General features: G+C 43.3%; 2 protein-coding genes and 1 pseudogene across 2 annotated transcripts; all 3 read right to left on the reverse strand.

The window, feature by feature from the left end:
• Window positions 1-2,648: 2,648 nt before the first annotated feature.
• On the reverse strand, window positions 2,649-3,271 carry LOC114112806 (interferon alpha-2-like; annotated as a pseudogene).
• A 4,346-nt stretch (window positions 3,272-7,617) lies between these two features.
• Window positions 7,618-13,982, reverse strand: LOC114113086 (interferon tau-11-like). Its single transcript, XM_042242698.1, has 2 exons — window positions 13,665-13,982; window positions 7,618-7,770 (listed from the first exon to the last, which is right to left on the reverse strand). The coding sequence occupies exons 1-2, from the start codon at window positions 13,980-13,982 to the stop codon at window positions 7,618-7,620; spliced, it is 471 nt and encodes a 156-aa protein (XP_042098632.1).
• A 1,968-nt stretch (window positions 13,983-15,950) lies between these two features.
• LOC114112830 (interferon beta-2-like) lies at window positions 15,951-20,096 on the reverse strand. The gene has a single exon (XM_060410993.1). The coding sequence runs from the start codon at window positions 18,286-18,288 to the stop codon at window positions 17,728-17,730; it is 561 nt and encodes a 186-aa protein (XP_060266976.1). The 5' UTR covers window positions 18,289-20,096; the 3' UTR covers window positions 15,951-17,727.
• Between the last annotated feature and the right edge of the window lie 1,067 nt (window positions 20,097-21,163).

Consider the following 21,163-nt stretch of genomic DNA (forward strand, 5'->3'; position numbering starts at 1 on the left):
TGGTAATTTTCATTTTCTAATTGTTTTAATACACTTTCACTTCCTTTTTTGATTTTCATTTATGTATTCACAATATGATCAAAGAAAGTGTCATCAGTTTAAAGCATTAATTTTACCTATTTCCCAATAATTTCAAATGTACCCATCCGATTGTATATGTCAATTAAATGAGAGTGTTTTTATTATTCATCACTTTTATTTACACTGTTCAGCACTTTTCTGCTCAGAGGTTCAGAGCTGGAGGAAGGACATTCAGTGATGGTGTCTCTCACTGGAGACTTATGTCACAGAATCTAGTGAGTTTCAGTCATTCATTCGGGCAGTTGCTTCCACTGGGCATCTCTGTTCCTCTGTCTCTTTCTTCCTGTGAGAACGAAGGACGGTGAGAACCAGGCTACTCGTTCAGGTGATACTATAGTATTGAATGAAAGGTTATTTAGAAAATAATCTGTTAATGAAATGGTATTTTTAACAGTAATATCGGAATGTTTTTTACTTGTTTAGGACCCTAATCCTCAAGAAGGTTTCCAAACCTCTCAGTGTACTTAAACATTCCCTGAGGGGCTTCCCTGGAGGCTCAGTGGTGAGGAGTCCACCTGCCAACAGGACCCCATGCGGTCCTGGAGGCTGCGCGTGCTGCAGGACAGTGAGCCCGGGGGCACAGCTCCTGCCCTGTGCTCTAGACCCCGGGCCCTCACCACCGAAGCCAAGTGCACTGGAGCCTGAGCTCCCCAACAAGAGAGGCTCCCACAGTGAGAAGCCTGTGCCCCACAACTAGAGAGGACCCAGCTCTGCCACAACTAGAGAGAAGTCCGTGCGGCAGTGAAGACACAGCACAGTGAGAAATGAATAAATGAATAAAATTATCTCAAAAGTCCCTCTGACTGTACATATAGCTACTGAGTGCGGTATGTCCCAACTGGAAAGAAGAGAAAGATGATTGATCCATCAATGTCCTGAAGATTGCCTACATTAAATACATGAATTCCCAGAAAGATCTTTGTTACTTTGAGAAATTGTATTCTTCCAGTGTTCACTTTACTAACATATGTCCTGCGATGAAAGCTCTGTCCCCCTGTTGCTAAATATATTAAATGTATTAAAAGCCCTGCACATGTAATAACTTAGGTGCACGCACAGAGGAGCTCCTGTGTCTCCTCCATTGCTCACTGTGGGGCGGGTTCCGTCTATTTACTCTGTTTCTCTGGGAGGCTGGACAGTCTGGACCTGCAGTGCTTGGCAGGCAGAGCAGGTGAAGTCTTAGGAGAGTGTCTGACAGAGCTAGAACTTTCACTCTGGTTCTGCTTTGAGTTGGTGGTTTGCAGTCGTAAGGGGAAATTGACAACCAGAAACCGTAATGGAGAAGGACACAGCTGTATGAATGGAGAGGACGCCTTCATGCAGAGTGAGTGAGGAGAGCACGCTGGGGATTTCTACACTGGGAGGAAGTGCTGAGGATTCCGGTGCATCCTCCTAGAAGTCAAGGGTAGGCACTCCTTTGAATGAATTATTCAAAGTTTAGCGATGACATGTGTGTTTAATATATATAAATAAGCTTGAGAAACCCTCTTACTTCCTTAGAGTCACGTTTCTCATGGCAGCTACTGGTTCTGCATGGCCTCTCTTAGCTGTCTCTGCAGTCCCCAGCCTGCCTTGTTCTTCTTGCCTCCATTTGAAGAGTTCAGGAAGACTCTTTTCTCAAGAATGGCCAAGTGTAGAAAACTTCCTCTCCCTTCCTCATCCTACTCCAGGATCCTAGACTCCACATATGCAGATTGACCTCCCATGATGTATGTGCTGCTGCTGCTGCTAAGTCGCTTCAGTCATGTCCGACTCTGTGCTACTCCATAGATGGCAGCCCACTAGCTCCACCGTCACTGGGATTCTCCAGGCATGCACACTGGAGTGGGTTGCCATTTCCTTCTCCAATGCATGAAAATGAAAAGTGAAAGTGAAGCCACTCAGTCGTATCCGACTCTTAGCGACCCATGGACTGCAGCCTACCAGGCTTGCCTGTCACTGGGATTCTCCAGGCAAGAGTACTGGAGTGGGGTGCCATTGCCTTCTCTGCATGATGTATGTGGTTCTCCACTAACCCTTGAAGGTGCTCCGGTTCTTCCAGCCCCCAAGCAGGCACCTGAGTCCATGACCTGGGCTTTTCTCCACCCATCTCCCTCCCACCTCTAGTCTATGTCTCAAGAATCACATTCAATCCCCCCTCAAATTGTCCATTGTTCCTTCTATGACCCAGCGTGGGTGACCCCGTTCCCTCTTTATTAAGGCAAATTCAGTATAGGTTTATCCTGTAGGATCAGGCTTTGGGTCAGGTTTTATTCAAAGATGTGTGCAAGCCCGTTTGTTTTTTTAGAATTACTTTTATTTTCTCTACTAAAAAACAAGAGTAGTCTTGTACAAAATATAGTAGAAGGCAAGTATCTTATGAATGATAAAGATTTAAACTCTATGAACAGCCTAAATATTTCTATAATTTAAATAAATAAATAAATATTACAACTTTTTATGATATGAAAAATGGATTCTTAAATCTGTTTTAAACAATTATGGTAACTAAACCTTTAACATACATTTAAATAAGCCCATATATTAGCTATTATTTATATGTCATCGGACACAAAATTAGAGTTAAAGGTTGCACTTTGAGTCTTAGAAAATAGCCATTTAGTTGACCAGATGAACTGTTTTCAGATTCAACGTCTTCTTTATTTCCTGAGTTTTCTGATGAGCTTGTTGGCTAAGACCAAGCACCTTCTGATTTCCATGCTGACAACCTCCCAGGCACAGCGGCTGTATTCTTTGAGATACACACTGATTCGCTGGAAGTAACCCTTCACAGCCAATCTGGAGTTCTCACTCCCCAGAGGTGACTCTTCCAGTGTCCTTCCCTCCCTCACACAGGTGTCCAGGTCCTCCAGCTGCTGATCAAGTCCCACGAGGAATCTGTCCAGGAGGCTCTCGTTTCGACCTGCAGAAGAGCCCGTGGTGCTGAAGAGCTGGAAGGTCTGCTGGAGCAACTCGTGCACAATAGCTGTGGCTTCTGTCTTCTCAGGCCTGGTCCCGGGCACCAGGGTCTGAGGAATCTGAAGTCAGTCCTGTCCCTCAGACAGGACACAGTGGGCACTCTCTCCATCTGACTCCAATGTATGAAGCTTTCCAGATTGCCGTGGCTGGCAGGCAGCTCACAGCCCAGGGAGCATGTGGGGCTGGAGCAGAGCATCCCCAGGGCCAGCAGCACAGAGACGGGGAGGGCCATTGGGATGCTGGGGGCTTGCAGGACCGCCTGCAGGGGAGGTCTAGGCAAGTTCTGAGGGCTTGGGGTGATGGGTGGCTTTTAAAAGTGAGTCGAGAAACTTTCATTTTCTGGGTTTTTCCACATTTTTCCCTTTCCTTTCTTTTTCTACTCTTTGTAATGAAATCAATAAAAGTGCTAATTTTTGCCATGAGTGCCTAGGTGGGGGACATCAAATCATGTGTGCCACTGTGGTTGATAGCTACACAGACATATATTATGCTTTTCACACCTCCTTAGTTGTTTCTGGGAGAAGAGTCTGATCAAAGTCAGAGAAGGGACAAGTATTCATACAATTGTGGCTTTTCCAGGTCACCAAGAAATGTTCAGTATGAAAAGATGGTGGAGGGCAGCCAGCTCCAGGAGGCCCAGGCCATCTCTGTGCTCCACGAGATGCTCCAGCAGAGCTTCAACCTCTTCCACACAAAGCGCTCCTCTGCTGTTTGGGACACCACCCTCCTGGAGCAGCTCCGCACTGGACTCCATCAGCAGCTGGACCACCTGGATGCCTGCCTGGGGCAGGTGACGGGAGAGGAAGACTCTGCCCTGGGAAGGACAACCTCAGACTGGAGTGAAGAGGTACTTCCAGGGCATCCATGTCTACCTGCAAGAGAAGGGATACAGCGACTGCGCCTGGGAAACTGTCAGAGTGGAAGTCACGAGTTGCTTTCTGTGTCAACAAGTTTCTAAGAAAACTCAGGAAGTTAGAAGGAACCTGATCCTCAGTGACTCATGTCCTAGCTCAGACACTTCAAGGTTCAGTCATTTCCAAAACTCTGATTTCTGCCTCAGCGATGAAAGAGTTTGAGTGACAATTGATATTGACATTAATGTTGAGAATATTAATACCAGCTGCTTTTATAATTAGAGGAAATATATCTGATGCCCTGTGGCTGAAACTTATGGAATAACATTTTTTTGTACGAATGTAACTCATTTATTTATCTTAATTCATTTATTTTCTATGGCAGTTGCATTTCTATGTTCTGTTTATTACGTGCATGCGTGCTATGCATGCTAAGTTGCTTCAGTCGTGTCTGACTCTATGCGACCCTATGGACAGCAGCCCAGCAGGCTCCTCTGTCCACAGGATTCTCTAGGCAGGAATACTGGAGTGGGTTGTCATTTCCTTCTCCAATTTATTCCATAAGAATATGTAATTTTCTTTAATAAAAATTTACCTTTTATTTACTCATGACATTATCTGAAGACACGTTTCCTCCTCTTCCTTTTGGGTCTCTTCCCAGAGCCCGAATGCTGTGACGCGACAGAGAGAAGGTGCTGTGCGCTCCTTCCTTTGTCTGCGGGCCTTGTGCAGAGAGTCTCGAGTGCGAGAGGCAGAGGCCCCGACCGCACAGAGCTCACACTGGAGCAGGGACACTGCCGTGAAAGAAGTGGGCATAAGATAATTAGGTGTTTACATCTGGGCCCTGGGCTACACAGAAGAAGTATCAGATGCTGATGGCAGTCGGTATCCTGGGAAGCTCATTAGGACCACGTTTAAGCGACTTAGCAGCAGCAGCAGCAGCCGTCTCCCCAGGGAAGTAATCCGAAGTATGAGACTTGAAGAATGAGCATGAATTTGTCAAGTAACTCATGAAGAGCAAAATAAGAAAACAATAATACACAACCAAGCATAGCACGTAGAGTGTCCCTGCAGCAGGAATGGCTCTGGTGCTTTAAAGGCGTGAACAAGCCCGGAGTCGGTAGACTGTACTGATGCCTGCACGGGGTAGCATGGCATGGCCCTGGAGACGTGGAAAAGGGCCCAGCGATAGACTTTTGAATGATGTTAGATTTTATCTCAGGAACCAAGGAAATTACTTGCGAATTTAAAGCTACAGAGCCACTGGGACCAAAGCAGAGGCAGGGAAATTCCTGAAACCAGCAGTTCGCAAAGTGTGGTCTGTGGGCCCCTGCAGATCCCCAGGACACTCTACAGGGATTCATGAGGTACAATAATTATTAGAGTGATATCAAGATCTTATCTGTCTTTTTCACCACGGGAACAACTTCTCCTGGTGGTACAGATGCAGCGCTGGGTGAGACTCCAGTGCTGTGGTGTGGGTCAAAGCAGGGGCGCCTCAGTGCCTAGTGATTGTCCTGTTGTTACGTATAATATACTTGAAGTTTGAAAAAAGGACAGTTTCCCGTAAGAAGATCCCTAGTGAAACAGCAAGATGATGAATTTTATGAAATCTTCACTTTGGAGTACACATTTGAAAAATCCTCTCCGTTGTAGGCTTGTTGACATGTTGTGTGGCAAGCACGTCCGCTGCACGCATGGTGACTGTTCTCAGGAGAAGCCCTTGGATGACGATTATTTGAGTTATGAGCTAAACTACCACTGTCTTGATAAAACCAAGCTTTACTCTAGAGAATGACAGTCAAATCACGGTCACTCAGAAGTGGGCATTTGACAGATATTTTCTTATACTATTTCTATTCATGTATATGAATATTCTTGTTGACTTTAATGAATGAGGCCAATCTATTTTCAATTCACATTTCCAGGATATGAATTCACCTCGGTGTGTGTCTTTGCTTCTGAAAATTTGAGGAGTAGTGATTTAATTTCCATTACTTACAAAATTTCTAAATTTATGGTTTAATTTTGACTTTACATAAATTATCAGGATGATGTTCATCTTTAAATGATGCTTTAAAATAATATTAAAATTAGTTGCAGGCATTGTGATCTGGGCACACAACTTATACAAATATTTTTTCCCTGGAGGAATTATGTATATTTTTTGTGAAGTCTAATGTATGGTAATTTTCATGGATGGTTTATAGATATTTGAAGCAAGTTATATTTCTTATTGTAGGTTAAGGGCCCAAGAGTGTTAATCACGAATTTCCTCCTCTAAATCATAGTTTCAATTCTTCTCTTTAGAAGTTTATATATATTTTTTATAGACTAGTAGCATCGTACTGGGCTTCCCAGGCGGCGCTAATGGTAGAGAACTTGCCTGCCAATTCAGGAGACACCAGTTTGATGCCTGGGTCAGGACGATCCCCTGGAGAAGGGCATGGCAACCCACTCCAGTATTCTTGCCTGGAGAATCCCATGGACAGAAGAGCCTGGCAGCCTGTGGTCCACAGAGTCCCAAAGAGTCAGACACGACTGAAGCGACTCAGCTCACAAGCACAGCATTGAGGGGAAACTTCAGTGCTCCGGTGTTTCTGTTCACATTGCTATGTAATGTTATATTTTTTACTCATTGTTTTATACCATTTGAAATTTAGCTCAAGCATTTTAAAAATTTAATTATAGATTCAAAGTGTTTCTTACGTATTTTGAACTTCTTTCTCATGTGTTTATTTCTGGAATTCTCAAGTGTATGAATATTGATATTAATGACAAAGATCTTGTTGATATTAACATTGCCACCTCTAATTATTCCCTACATTATATTTTCATGCTCTGTATTGGTCCCCTTCTGTGTTGCCCTTGTTTTGGTATTGAGTATTTAGTATTATTTGATTTTAGGTTTTTCTTCCTCTTCCAAGTAATAATGGAGTTTGTGTATTAAATCAATCGATAGAATCTTTTATGTTTAAGCAGATTATATTAATTTTTAAAATTAATTTAACCTTTATCAGTTTGGGTCTCAAATGTATTGGATTTATGCCTTACTTTTAACATGACTTTTACATGGTTTTTGACCCTTGTCATACTCCATTCAGTTCTCCAACAGTCATTTCTTTTAGTAAATATATAAAGTTAAAACAATTTAGTATTTCTCTGAATCCTTGAATGAAAAACTGAACAACTAAAACTGCAAAATTTAAAGTAATTTGAGACTTCCTTGGCCGTTCAGTGGTTAGAACTCAATATTTTCAGTGCTGTGGGCCTGGGTTCAATCCCCAGTCAGGAAACTAATGCTTCTTAAGCCACGTGGCACAGCCAAAACAATAACAAACCCTTTAAAGTAACTTCCACTGATGTGACTAGTCACTTCTAGTTCTTACTAGGACTGTTGCTTTTAATCAACACAGTAAATGCTCCCAAGAGACTTGATAGGAACAGAGATGCATGTGAAGCTATGTTCAAGTGTAAACATAGGGAATGTCTAAAAGTTAAAGGAAAACACATTATTCATTTAAGAAAATGAAAACACATTAATTTTGATGCTGTTAGAATGATGGAAGTTGGATGCAGTCTGCAAAACGAGTGCCATGTATTCCAAATATGATGATTGGAAATTTTTGGAGTCCTGTGGTTAGTAAGGCCCCAATCAACTTGAATGAAACAACTCTCACTTTAAGGTGAAGCATATGAGAATATAGCAATGAGTTTCACATTCTTATCTAGCTTGTAAACTTGTTCTGAAGGCGTTCTCGTCCTGGGAGTCAAAATCTTTTTGAGTGATGACGATGCTGTTGCCATCATTAGACATCACGTCTCCTGACCTGTTCTTCAAGACTCCTATCGAGACTGCATCCAGGTACACGTACAACTAAGGAAACAACGGGAAAATCTACACTCAGTGTCACATAGACTCTCTCATAAAACTACCCCGCAAGCTTTAACCAAGGAAGCAGGTGAACCAGGTGAGGTCTGAGAGGAGAGCTAGCGGCAGGGCTTCCTTCATCACACCAGGCTCTCCACCTGTTCCTGGAAGTCTCTCATGGCCTTTCTTCAGGGATCCGTTATCCAGCATTGGACTAGAGCAAGGAGCAAGCTACAGGACTGAGAGAATGAGGATCTGCGGCACCTCCATCTGCGCTCTAGGTCCTCAGGCTTGCGGTCTTGGTGGACTAGTGAGTGATGCCGTCATGAACAAACAGGAGCTGGAGTTACACTTCCACCTATGGGCTGTGGTCAAATACTGGCTTCAGTTCAGTTCAGTCATCAGCTCAGTTGTATCCGACTCTTTGCAATCCCATGGACGGCAGCAGGCCAGGCTTCCCTGTCCATCACCAACTCCCGGAGTTTATGCAAACTTATGTCCATTGAGTCGGTGATGCCATCCAACCATCTGATCTTCTGTTGTCCCCTTCCCCTCCCTCCATGAATTTCCCCAAGAATCAAGGTCTTTTCAAATGAGTCAACACTTCACATCAGGTGGCCAAAGTCTTGGAGTTTCAGCTTCAATATCAGTCCTTCCAATGAACCTTCAGGACTGATCTCCTTTAGGATGGACTGGTTGGAACTCCTTGCAGTCCAAGGGACTCTCAAGAATCTTCTCCAACACCACAATTCAAGACCATCAATTCTTCAGCACTCAGCTTTCTTTATAGTCCAACTCTCACATTCATACATGACTACTGGAAAACCATAGATTGACTAAATGGACCTTTGTTGGCAAATTATGTCTGTGCTTTATAATATGCTTTCTAGGTTGGTCATAACTTTTCTTCCAAGGAGTAAGCTTTTTATTCCATGGCTGCAGTCACCATCTGCAGTGATTTTGGAGCCAAAAAATAAAGTCTGCCACTGTTTCCACTGTTTCTCCATCTATGTGCCATGAAGTGACGAGACTGGATGCCATGATCTTAGTTTTCTGAATGTTGAGGTTTAAGCCAACTTTTTCACTCTCCTCTTTCACTTTCATCAAGAAGCTCTTTAGTTCTTCTTCACTTTCTGCCTTAAGGGTGGTGACATCTGCATATTGAGGTTATTGGTATTTCTCCCGGCAATCTTGATTCCAGCTTGTACTTCATCTGGCCCAGTGTGTCTCATGATGTACTCTATGTATAAGTTAAATGAGCAGGGTGATAATTTAGAGCCTTGACGTACTCCTTTTCCTATTTGGAACCAGTCTGTTGTTCCATGTCCAGTTCTAACTGCTGCTTCCTGAGCTGCATACAGATTTCTCAAGAGGCAGTCAGGTGGTCTGGTAGTCCCATCTCTTTCAGAATTTTCCACAGTTTATTGTGATACACACAGTCAAAGGCTTTGGCATAGTCAATAAAGCAGAAAAAGATATTTTTTTCTGGAACTCTCTTGCTTTTTCGATGATCCAGTGGATGTTGGCAATTTATTCTCTGGTTCCTCTGCCTTTTCTAAAACCAGCTGGAACATCAGGAAGTTCACGGTTCACATATTGTTGAAGCCTGGCTTGGAGAATTTTGAGCCTTAATTTGCTAGCATGTAAGATAAATGCAATTGTTCAGTAGTTTGAGCATTCTTTGGCATTGCCTTTCTTAGGGACTGGAATGAAAATGGACCTTTTCCAGTCCTGTGGCCCTTGCTGAGTTTTTCAAATTTCCTGGCATATTGAAGTTAGAGATTGGCTATATTGGTTTCCTGTGAATTCCAGCTGGTAGAAGGCAGGAAATTAGAAATCAAAGAACAGTTAGCCAACCTGCCAATTTAAACACAAAGTAGCAAATACAGAAGTGAAGAAAAACCAATTCTCATTCACAGTGGTGATTCTGGTAATGTGAAACGTATGTGCTTAGACCCACATATTCATCTTCTTTTTCAGTAATGGGAAAAAATGGACTTTCATTCCTACATGCATTTGCCATTTTCCCTCTATTTTTATATACTTAGCCATGGACATTTTATGACCATATCGTTTTCCCAATATATCAATTTCACACATTCAGTTCAGTTCATTTCAGTTTAGTCACTCAGTCGTGTCCGACTCTTTGCGACCCCATGAATATTACACCTATCCAATTTTTCACTTCCATGTAGTGAATTAATTTATTTTATTGTTCTATTCTTGATGAAACATACTTGACTCATATGTTTGTTTTTGATGAGCTACAAATGATGTATAATTTTAAAAATAGGGTAAAGTACTTTTCTCATGTTCTTGATAGTATTTCAGATCTAACATGGTTTCCATGCAGGAGTATAAGTCTTTTGAGTTTTATTACACATATAAGACACTGATTCATTTTCATCGTTATATTTTAAATAAATGTAGAAACATTCCAGCATTGGGACTTCCAGTGATAACTTGTGAACTCCAAGAGGTATACTGGTTTCTCATGTGAAACATAAGAACATCTAAAATCACGCACAAACGTTCCTTTGTGTTTCTCTAGTTTTATGGTTTTCTGCAGGGTTGTTGTTGTTTAGTCCATCAGTCGTTTCTGACTCAGGGTCCTCTGGCAAGAATCCTGGAGTGGGTTGTCATTTCCTTGTAGAGGGGATCTTCCCAACCTAGAGATGGAGCCCGCATCACCTGTCTCCTGCAGTGGCAGGCAGATTCTTTACCATTAGTGCCCTCTCATCAGTTAAACCGGAAGTTCACATAGAGTTTCATTAATTTTAACTAGGAAAGCATCAGGATTTAACATGGAAATGTTGTAGTCCCAAATTCTATTTAAATGTTCTAATTGTTGAAATATTTCTTTTGTATTTAGAATATTTCATTCTGTGTATCATGATTCAGATTGCATGCATGGAAAACAAAACAAAGAGGATTTTTGGAATGAATATGCTAATCTCAGTAAATAAATTTTCCATTATAATAGCAATTTCACAAATTCAAATTTTGAAAATCTTCAGCCATCATGTAAAACAGAATCTCTATAACATCTATTGCTTCCCTGACCAAAATTAACCATCTTTCTAGAGAACCAATTTGAGGCACAGCTAAACCAGACCCCCCATCCCCCAAATACATATACATAGATAGTTGCACCAACATTCAGAAAACAAAGATCATGGCATATAGTCCCATCACTTCATGGCAAATAGATGGGGAAACAGTGGAAACACTGTTAGATTTCATTTTCTTGGGGCCCAAAATTACTATGGACGGTGACTGCAGCCACAAATTTAAAAGACTCTCTCTCCTTGGAAGAAATTATATGAGAAATATAGAGTGTGTTAAAAAGCAGAGATACCATGTTGCCAACAAAACTTCATGTAGTCAAAGCTATGGTTTTTCCAGTAGTCATGTATGGATGTGATTTGGACCATAAAGAAAGTTGAGCGCCGAAGAATTGAATTTTTGAACTGTGGTACTAAGGAAGAGTCTTGAGAGTCCCTTGGACTGCAAGGAGATCAAACCAGTCACTCCTAAAGGACATCAACCCTGAATATGCATTGAAAGGACTGGTGCTGACGCTGAAGCTCTAATAATTTGACCACCTTCTGAGAAGAAACTAACCCTTTGAAAATGACCCTGATGCTGTGGAAGACTGAGGGCAGGTGAAGAAGGGGGCAACAGAGGATGAGATGGTTGCTTGGCATCACTGACTCAATGGACATGAGTTTGAGCAAACTTGGGAGATAGTGAAAGACAGGGAAGCCTGGCATGCTACAGTTCATGGGGTCACAGACAGTCGGATATAACTAAGCAACTGAACAAAAATATATACACATATATAAACACACACAATATGTATTACAATATATGTTAAATAAGTACACACGTGTTGCTACTTTAACATAAAAGGGTGAAAAGCAAATGTTTACTTGAATTGCTGTCTTATTCTATATTATTTATTTTCCTGCACCATAAATGTTACCTCATCAGCAGGATAACAGCAAGACTAATTCAGTGACTGTTTGTGGTATTAATAGACTAAGCAGAGTAACGTGTCAAATATTTTATATAGTGTTTCATCAATTGCGGTTAAATTTATCGCTTAACTCTTTGTGGATACAAAACTTATTTTTGTTTTTTTGTCCTCACACACAGCATGTGTGAGTTGTTTTTTGAAGATCATTATTAGGAAGACTGTCTTCAACTTTTCCATTTGCAATATGTAGAAGATCAGGATGAGGCTCTTGGGCCTGGATCCAAATGGAAGACTCACTCATCACTTTTTCTTCAGTCATCCTCACCTAGTTGCAAGGAACTGCCTGATTATTCTTTTCTTGTCTCCCTCAGGTAGTAAGGAAACAGCCTGTAATGTGTCTACACTGTGGATATTTCCCTGCAGGCAATGCCTCCGGGGATCAGCTTGGAAGTTTCTTTCAAACAGCTGATGATACTGTGAACTATGACAGGCATTCTTGTCATTCTCCCCAAAGCTGAACTTGGAGAAAAAGCATTTGGGTCAGACTGTATTTTAAGGAAGTGTGTGCAAGCAAGAACAATCCTTGTTCCCCTCGACCCCTACCAGACCTTCATTTGAACAAATAGTGCAAACGTGAAACCTGGCTTCATGCCCTGTCAAGTACAAACTAGCATGTGCCATTGGCACTTGCCATCTCCCTACAAGAATTAAATCATGTGCTCTTGCAGCTGCTGATTTTCAACACCCCTGGAAAGGAATCTCGGGTGGAAAGCAGAAGTGAGGGAGGCTGTGTGCAGGGAAAACTGGCAGAACAAGTCTTCAGAAGGTGAGCTGTTTTCAGGAGCCTATTTTAACTCAATGGTTCGTCTATCTCCTCATATCTAGAAAAGCATGGAAACCCTTCATGTTGACAACTGATCTTGTGACTCCAAGAAACCTCCACGACACTGTTATAAAACTTCCACAAAAAAATAGGCACATGATTGCATGTATTGCCCCTTCACCAAAATCACAGATATCCCTCTGTGTGTTTTTGGAACAGCTTCTCAGTGCTATCTGAGGTGCTGTCTCCTGGACTGAAGTCCTCATTTTGCCCCCCAAACACTTAACCTGCAACTTTCGTGTTGTGCATTTTTGAAAGTCAGCACCCTGAACTTATCTCTTCATCCGTTCATCACCCAATAGTTTCCCAACTTGCTTGCAGTGTGATTCCCATGAGGATAAATCCAGGCCATGGAACATGAGAGGAAGTGCTCTCACCCTGTATAGTCCTGGCGCTTGGAAGCATCCCCTGTGAGTCACCAGACTTCATCCCTTTACTGCCACCTGTACTAGATCCAAGTACCACAGACAAACTTGGAGTCACATATTGATGATGGAAAAAGCCACAGAACAGAAGGTACCCATGTCCCTGAATTACCCTTTGAATGCAAGCAAACCAGAAGATTCACCTCATCCGGAAGGCCTGCATCATGCTCCTCAGAGAAGGAAAGACAACTTTCTATGATGATGAAAATCCACACAGTTTATTCTTTATCTCTATAGCACCTAGACTTAACTGAGAAAGATATTTAAGAACAGAGGATTCTGGAAACCTGTCCATGGGAAAGAAACTCTGAATTCTGAGTATAGAAAATACCCCTTCCCCCCCGCAGACATCAAGAGATCTTTTCAATGATGATCACAAGATCTTTATCCAAGAAAAGACATTCTGCTCTGCTGTCCACACCTGCTTCTGAAAAATCATGATTTTATTTTAGTTTTCAGTGCCTGAGGAAGTATGAGCTGCAATTGCTTTGGAACAGGAAGCAAACAATAATGGAATCCATTAGCGAGTGTTACAAATATAAACACCCTTATTGTTGCCATTTCTTTGAAGATTCGTACATGAGGGAAAGGCACTTTTCATTTCCACTCTGACAGCCTCCCAGGCAAAGTGACTGTATTCCAGCTCCCTGAGGTAGAGATGGATGCCCTGGAAATACTTCCGGGCAGGAAGTCCCAATGAGAACAGCACAGACTGTCTCCTTCCATCGGCTCCAGTTGTTTCAGGCTCTGATCCTGGCTGCAGGGTAGCACGGCTGTCCTCCGTGGTGAAGAGTTGAAAGCTCTGCTGGAGCATCAGATAGTGGTTGCAGGGGCCCTGAGTCATCTGCACTGGAGTGATCATCTCTCTTTTCCAAGGAAATCTGAAGTCGGCTTTGTCCTTTAGGCGCGAGTGAGAGCGGATCCTTTGCATCTATTTCAGGTGTTTGAAGATATCCTTGTGTTTCTGGTGGTGGATCCCAGGCTCGTCACAGCGAAGAGAGCAAGCAGGGATGCAGCAGCTCCTTCCACCAGCAAGTGGATGTGGGCCATAGAGAATGTCAGTGCTTCTGCAGACGGCCGGCAGGGGGCGCGCGAGCACCGCGAACGGTGAGAAAGTGCTGAGATGGACCCGGAGACCGCCTGCTTCTCCAGGCGACCGCGAGAGCGCGCATGCTGTGGATCCATCGTTTTTGCTTTCGAATCGCAGTCGTAGGAGAGTTTACAGTTGACTCTCGTGGGGCTGCTGGAGAGACAGGACACAAAGGTTCCACAGAGCTTTTAATAGGAGCACTGATTCAAGGGTGCGCATATCATTAGCTCTTACGTGGAAAAAGCCTGGTTTCCGCTGTCCTGAGTAGGGAGAGAGAATATTGCATTTTCGGAAAGATCCCCTGAGTAGTGGGCTTTCTTCCACATGTCAACTCGAACTGGCCGTGTTAGAGGAAAAGAACCCCCAAGGTGGGGTTTCTGAGCGAGATGAGGCTGATTTTACAGATTGGGGCTCACTTCCGGAACCCGCAGCTCAGAGAAAGGGACCCGCAGCGGTGATGGGATTATTGGCGATGCGAGGATGGACAGCGTTGTGCCCTAAAGTGAAACTAGAGGGTGAGCAAGACACTACTGGCTGCCGACTCATATGGGCCGTTGCTGACCTAGTGAAACATGGTATCCGGGAGGAGACAACCAGCTGTGCCGCGTTGATGGGGGATGGGAGGGGAGCGTGGCGATCACGCATGAATCCCGCGTTGGCTTAAAGAGGATAAGCTGTGGAAGGATGGGAGGGGGTCGTGCACCAGGTGAAACACGGGGGAGTGGGCGTTGCGCACACGGAGCGCGGCGGCTCAGAGACTATTCGCTGTGGGACCTGCTGGGGCGTTGCTCACACGGTCGAATCCCGCGGTGGCTAGGAGGCGCTTTGCTGTGGGATGATGGAGAGCGTTTGGCACCAAGTGGAACACAGTGGCCGCGATGAGACTATTGGCTTTACCGCGATTAGGGGGCGGAGTAGGGGCCAGGATGGACGGTCGATCCCGCGGTGGAGCCGAGACTATTCGTTGTGGGACTATGGGAGGGAGTTCGGAACAAAATGAAACACAGTGGCCGCAATGACAATATCGGCTATGGGGCGATACCCGGCGGTGGCGATGAGCCCATTTGCTATGGGACAGTGTCAAGAGTTGAGGTGAAATTTAAACCCGGCGGTGGGGATGAGGCCTAGGGTGATCTGAGTACCGGGCAGCTTTGAGGAAAAGTGAACCACCGCGGGGGAGATGGGATTCTTGGCGATGGGAAGGCAGGACAGCGATGTGGTGCACAAAGGGGAAACCGGCGGCGGCCGTGAGCCTACAGGCGATGGGACCACGGGCGGACGTTGGGCAAAAAGGGGAAAGTGGTGGTGGCTCTGAGAAGAGTGGACGGCGCTGCGGACAAAGTGAAAGGCAGCATCGGCGATGAGACATTTGTCTACGGGGACTATGCGAGGGCGTTGGTCACTTAGGGGATCCTGGCGCTGGCCAGGAGACTATTCCCTATGGCACGATGGGAGGGCGTTATGGACAAAGTGAAATAGGGCGGTGGGATGAGACCTTGGGCGATGTCCTTGGGGTTGAATTGAAACACCGCTTTGCCGATGAGCCTATAGGCGCTGGGACCATGGGAGGTCGTTGGGCGAAAAGGGGAGGTCGGCGGTGGCAAGGAGTCTTGCTTTTCAGGGGATACTTAGCAATTGCGGACAAAAGGAAAGCCAGCGTGGGCGTTGAGACAGACAGCTTTGAGACTATTGGCTTTGGGACGATGCCTATAGGCGATGAGACCTTGTCAGAACATCGCAGACTATTGGCTGTGGGGCGATGGGCGGGCGTTTCTCACACAGGGGAGCCCTGCTTGGCTCTGAGACGAGGAGTCCGCATTGCGGACAAAGTGAAACCGGACGGTGGCAGAAAACTGCTGGTGGTGGGACTATGGACAGCTCTGAGACAAAGTTAAACCCTGCGGAGGGATGAGACCACCGGACGACGGATGCGTGTGGTCCACACAGGGGACCCTGGAAGTGGCGACGAGACTATTCGCTGAGGCAGGATGGAAAGGCGTTGGGCACACAATGAAACACGGTGGCAGCGCTGAGGCTTTTGGCTTCGAGTTGACGGGACGGCTTCGCGGACAAAGTGAAAGCGAGCACAGGTGATGAGACAATCGGCTTGGGGCGGTGGCACCGCGGTGTGGACAGAGTTAAACCCGGCGGTGGGGGTGAGACTGTGAGAGATGGGACGATGGGAGGACCTTGAGCACCAGGCGGAGCCAGGGGGAGTCAGTGAGGCTATAGGCTTAGAGCCATTTTGGACAACGTGAGAAACAGCCAAGGCGATGGGACTGGCTATGGGACCCTGGGAGCGCGTCGCAGCCAGAGGAGAAGTCAGCGGTGGCCAGGAGACAAATAAGCATGGGACGGTTTGGGGGACTTTCTGGGGCTGAGGAGGAACGCGGCCACCACCTGGGTCAGGGACCAAAGAAGTGTGCGCCCCTGGAATGCTCTGGAATTTTCAGGGTCTCTCAAGGATTCGGCCTTGAAGTTGGGGAGTAAGTGTTGAATAGCGGAAAACTAGTAATATTTTTAAAAGCAGAGCACTTTATTTTTTGAATTAATTTTATATTGAATTGTATACTTATTTAAAAGAAATATCTCACGTTTCCAATTTTATAGTAAATTTATGGAAGGTATTTTAAATATTAAGCATAGAATATTAAAATATATTTAGTATATAACAGTAGCATTTTATTCAACTTTATTTAAACTATATTTTCTGTGTACTAAAACAAGTATTTAATATCGTTTTACTTTTCTATCTTTCATGAATGTAAACTTAATATTTTCAAGATGACTTTTCTCTTATTTTTAATTGAGTGAATTAGCATGTTTGACAATTTCTAATGACCCCCAAGACAGTCTTAAGTAATTTTCGACTCATGTTCCTGAAACCTCTTTCTGAGGATTACGTTGTTGGAAATAAGTGTTGGACTGTACGAGCAACTGAGGACATTTAGAAGGTCAGAATTTTTCATTTACTTTACTAAGAATTTGATAAATAGAGTAAAATTTCCCCAAATTTTATTGGTTTAAAGAAGACTTATTTTGTAAGACTCTCAAATATAAGGTGGTGTACAGTTTACCCCAGTGGGAAAAAAAAAGAGAGGAAGAAACCCTCACATCATATAGAGAGGCCCTCCGGCATGAGCTATATGGTACATTTAAACCAGTGAACAAGACAAGAGCATGTAGACTGTATGGATACATGGAGAGCATGCATATAACTCGGACATCCCACACAGCTTCCTTGTAGTTTAAATTCCTGAAAGGCAGGGGCCAGAAACTCGACTACTCTGCAGGCTTGTTTTGCAATGAATGTCTCCAAGGTGCTCTGCAATTTTTAATATGTGTTGTCACGAAAATCAAGTTGGCATTGAAACTGCCACATTGACTTTTGTTTCATAAATAATTTATTTCTCATATAAAAGTTTAAATAAATAAATAATGCATAAATCAATTTAAAAATAGGTTAGTCTTTAACTGTCCATTGTAATCAGTGCCTTGCATGTCAGTTACTTCAAGAGCCTCTGCTGCTGAAGAGTCTCACCTCAAAGTCACATTGTCCATTCCCAGAGCCACAGGTGGGAGATGTTCAGTCCCGGAGGTAACCTGTTAGGCTCTTCAGGAAAGAAAAGTTCCTGAGCAATTGCACTTGCACGACTGTCCAGGCACACCTGTTGTGCTCCTTGGACTTGAGGTACTGCCCGAGGTTGAAGTAATATTTCCGCAGGTGAAGATCGGTCGTGTCTCCCATAGTGGAGGTTTGCTTCTGCATTATTTCCTTCTGGATTGGCTCCAGACGATTCATCTGCCCATAGAGTTCCTCACGGAGGTGCTCAATGATGGTCTCAGACCAGCCAGTGCTGGAGAAGTCTCTGGTGAGAATATTGAAGATGTGCTGGAGCATCTCATACATGACCAATACGGCATCTTCCTTCCGGAACTGCTGTGCTTGCTTCATCTCCTCAGGCATCTGGAAGTCCATCCTGAACTCAAGGCAGTGTTGAGGAGTTGAAGGTAACTGCCACAGGAGGTTCTGGCACACCTCAAGGCTCCGCCCTTGTTGGAATCGAAGCAAGCTGTAGCTCCTGCAAAGAGCTGTGGTGGAGAGACACAGCAGGAGAACCATCTGGAGGAGGCACCGGTAGGTCATGGTGAAATCAGGCCCAGGGCTGCCTGTTCTGCTAGTAGGTGCTGAAGCTGAGTCTTCAAGAGTTTGCAGAGTGAGTGTCCTTCCTCCTTGAGTGTGGGCTACTTATACAGGGTGGCTCTCCATTCTTTCTATTTGAGAGGAATTTCCCACTTTCAGGTCTCCCTTTCAGTTTTCCCATGTCATTTGAATTATTAGTTGCCTCTAAAACTCTTTCGTTAAGCCCCTTGCTATTTTAATTTATATATACCATGGGGAAAAAAGATATAGAACCTGAGAATTTCTAACATTATTTAAAGTTTCTCTGAATTGCTGAATGTTAAAGAAAAATATAAGCCAAATATTTTGAACTAGATTGTTATAGGATTCTTTCATTTTGAAAATATTTTTCTTTTTTTTTCTTTTCATATTATGAGATTTTTGGAGAGGAGGCCTTGTTTGTAAGAGTTTTCTTTTTCATAAGAATTAGGTTTAATTATCAAATCTGCTATTACCAAACAATAATACTTGCAGTTAATGATTTTTAAAAAGGTACCAATTTTTTTCTATCTGAAAGAGAATAATATTAAACTAAGTTGATGAACAATAATCACATGATATATGTATGATTTAAATATAATACATGCAGTTTATGATTTTTTAAAAGGCACCTATTTTTTTCTCTCTAAAATAGAGTGATGTTCCTAGAGGGGTGGGAGAGGTTCCAGAGGGAGGGGAGATATGTATACCTGTGGCTGATTCATGTTGCTGTATGGCAGAATCCAACACAATATTGTAAAGCAATTATCATTGAATTAAAACTAAAAACATTTAATTAAAAGAAATAATAATGTATATAAAAAACAAAATAGAATGTTGTTAAACTAAGTTGTTCTGAATTGTTTTGGAGGCCTTAGCCATAAGGAGCAAGACATCACATAACTTTATCAACCTTGTTGTTGTCTATCAGTCACTAAATCAGGTCCTACTTTTTGTGACCCCATGGGATGCAGAATGCCAGGCTTCCCTGTCCTTCAGTACCTCCCGGAGTTTGTTCAAACTCATTATCACTTCATGGTAAATAGATGGGGAAACAATGGAAACAGTGACAGACTTTCTTTGCTTTGGCTCCAAAATCAGTGCAGATAGCAACTGCAGCTAGGAAATTAAAAATGGCCACTTCTTTTTATATGAATGTGCAATTTAAATTTTTCTGGAGGCCACATCAAAAGAGTAACAAGAAAGGTTAATTTTAACAGTATATTTTATTTAACAATATATCTAAATGTTATCATTTCAACATAAAGCAATACAATATTAGTAGTGAGATAGTTACTTTCTTCTTTTTCATAGTGCCTTCAAAAGACAGTACATGCTGTTAGTCACAGTACAGCTCAGGCTGGACTAGTCAAGCGCTCAGCTGGCCACATGGGGCTGTCGGCTCCACGGTGACCAACACAGCTCAAGATGGAGGGAGCAGTAGGAAAACAAGATCAACACTAAAATTCAACCACTTCTTTTTATATGAGCAATTAAAACTTGGAAAATGACATTTAAAGATGATACCATTGACAATAATATAAAATGTCTACTACTGAGAAACTGTCATACCAGAGATGCCTGAGAAGACGTGGCAATTACAGGTAACGGGGCATCCTAAATGACATCCCGGAAGAGAAAAAAAAAATTAGGTAAAAAATGAAGGAGATCTGGGAATTCCCTGGAGATCTAGTGGGTGGGACTCTATGCTTTCAGGGCAGGAGGCCCGAGTTCCATGCCTGGTCAGAGAACTAAGATCCCACAAGTCTCAGAACCAAAAATAAGAAACTAAATAAAAAGTTGCTACAACCGGAGTGTGTGTGGGAGGGGGCCGGGGGAGGGAGAGGCATTAGGAGCTCTTCATAAAGTGTAGACTAATTTTTAATTAATCAGTTTGTGACTGGACTGGCTCTTTGTGGCAGCAGGCGGGCTTTCTCCAGTTGGAGCAAGCGTGGGCTGCTCTCTGGCTGAGCTGCTCGGGCTTCTCCCTGCGGAGCTCTCTCCTGCTGCAGAGCACAGACTCCAGGGCCCAGCTCAGTAGTTGTGGTGCAGGGCACAGGGGCCTCTCAGCACATGTCATCCTCCCTGAGCGGGGCTGGGACCCAGGTCCCCTGCACTGGCAGGTGGGTTCTTAACCGCTGGCCCACCAGGGAAGCCCTAGACTTTAATCCTTTTCAATGTAGCATTGACAGGCCCAATTACCTTCCCTTTTGGCCTCTAAGTACAAGTGTATAATTGAAATTTGATTCAGATTAGATGGCCAGAAACTAATGAAGAATTGAAGCTTTCTCTGTTACATTGAGATTGTCTTTTTTTTCATCTTGATCATCAATAAGGATTAAGCAACTTTCCCAACTAATTCTTCTTCTGAGTGAGCAAAAGACATGTAAGCATGTGATGAGGTGGTCAGCATCCTTGCGAAGGGAATAGAGAGTCTACAATAGGAGACTGCCAAGGTTACCTCCTACTGAGACACACACTGTCATTTAGTGAGCAAATAGTTAGCAAATGTTTCTTAACCACTTCATAAACAAAAGAAGCAAATGCTGCCAATTTATTGGACTATTTTTGAAAATGGCTCTCAATAAAGTTTTGCTACTGGCTTGATTACATATTTTTCACATTCTTTCTGAGGGTTTTTTCCCAACATATTTATTATTTACTGTTGTTGCAAGAATGAATGAAACAGTTTTTTCATTACATTTTTACTTTTTAATGGACTAGGTTTTCCTTGCATTTTCATACACAAACGTATTGAAATAATTTTGGTTTTTAATCTGGCTAACTTTACAAACACTATATCTAAAAGTATTTGGTTGGATTTTCAAATTTTTAAATAAATGTATATTGTCTGCAAAAT

This window comes from Ovis aries, chromosome 2 (assembly GCF_016772045.2).
Source record: "Ovis aries strain OAR_USU_Benz2616 breed Rambouillet chromosome 2, ARS-UI_Ramb_v3.0, whole genome shotgun sequence".
Classification (NCBI taxonomy): domain Eukaryota; kingdom Metazoa; phylum Chordata; class Mammalia; order Artiodactyla; family Bovidae; genus Ovis; species Ovis aries.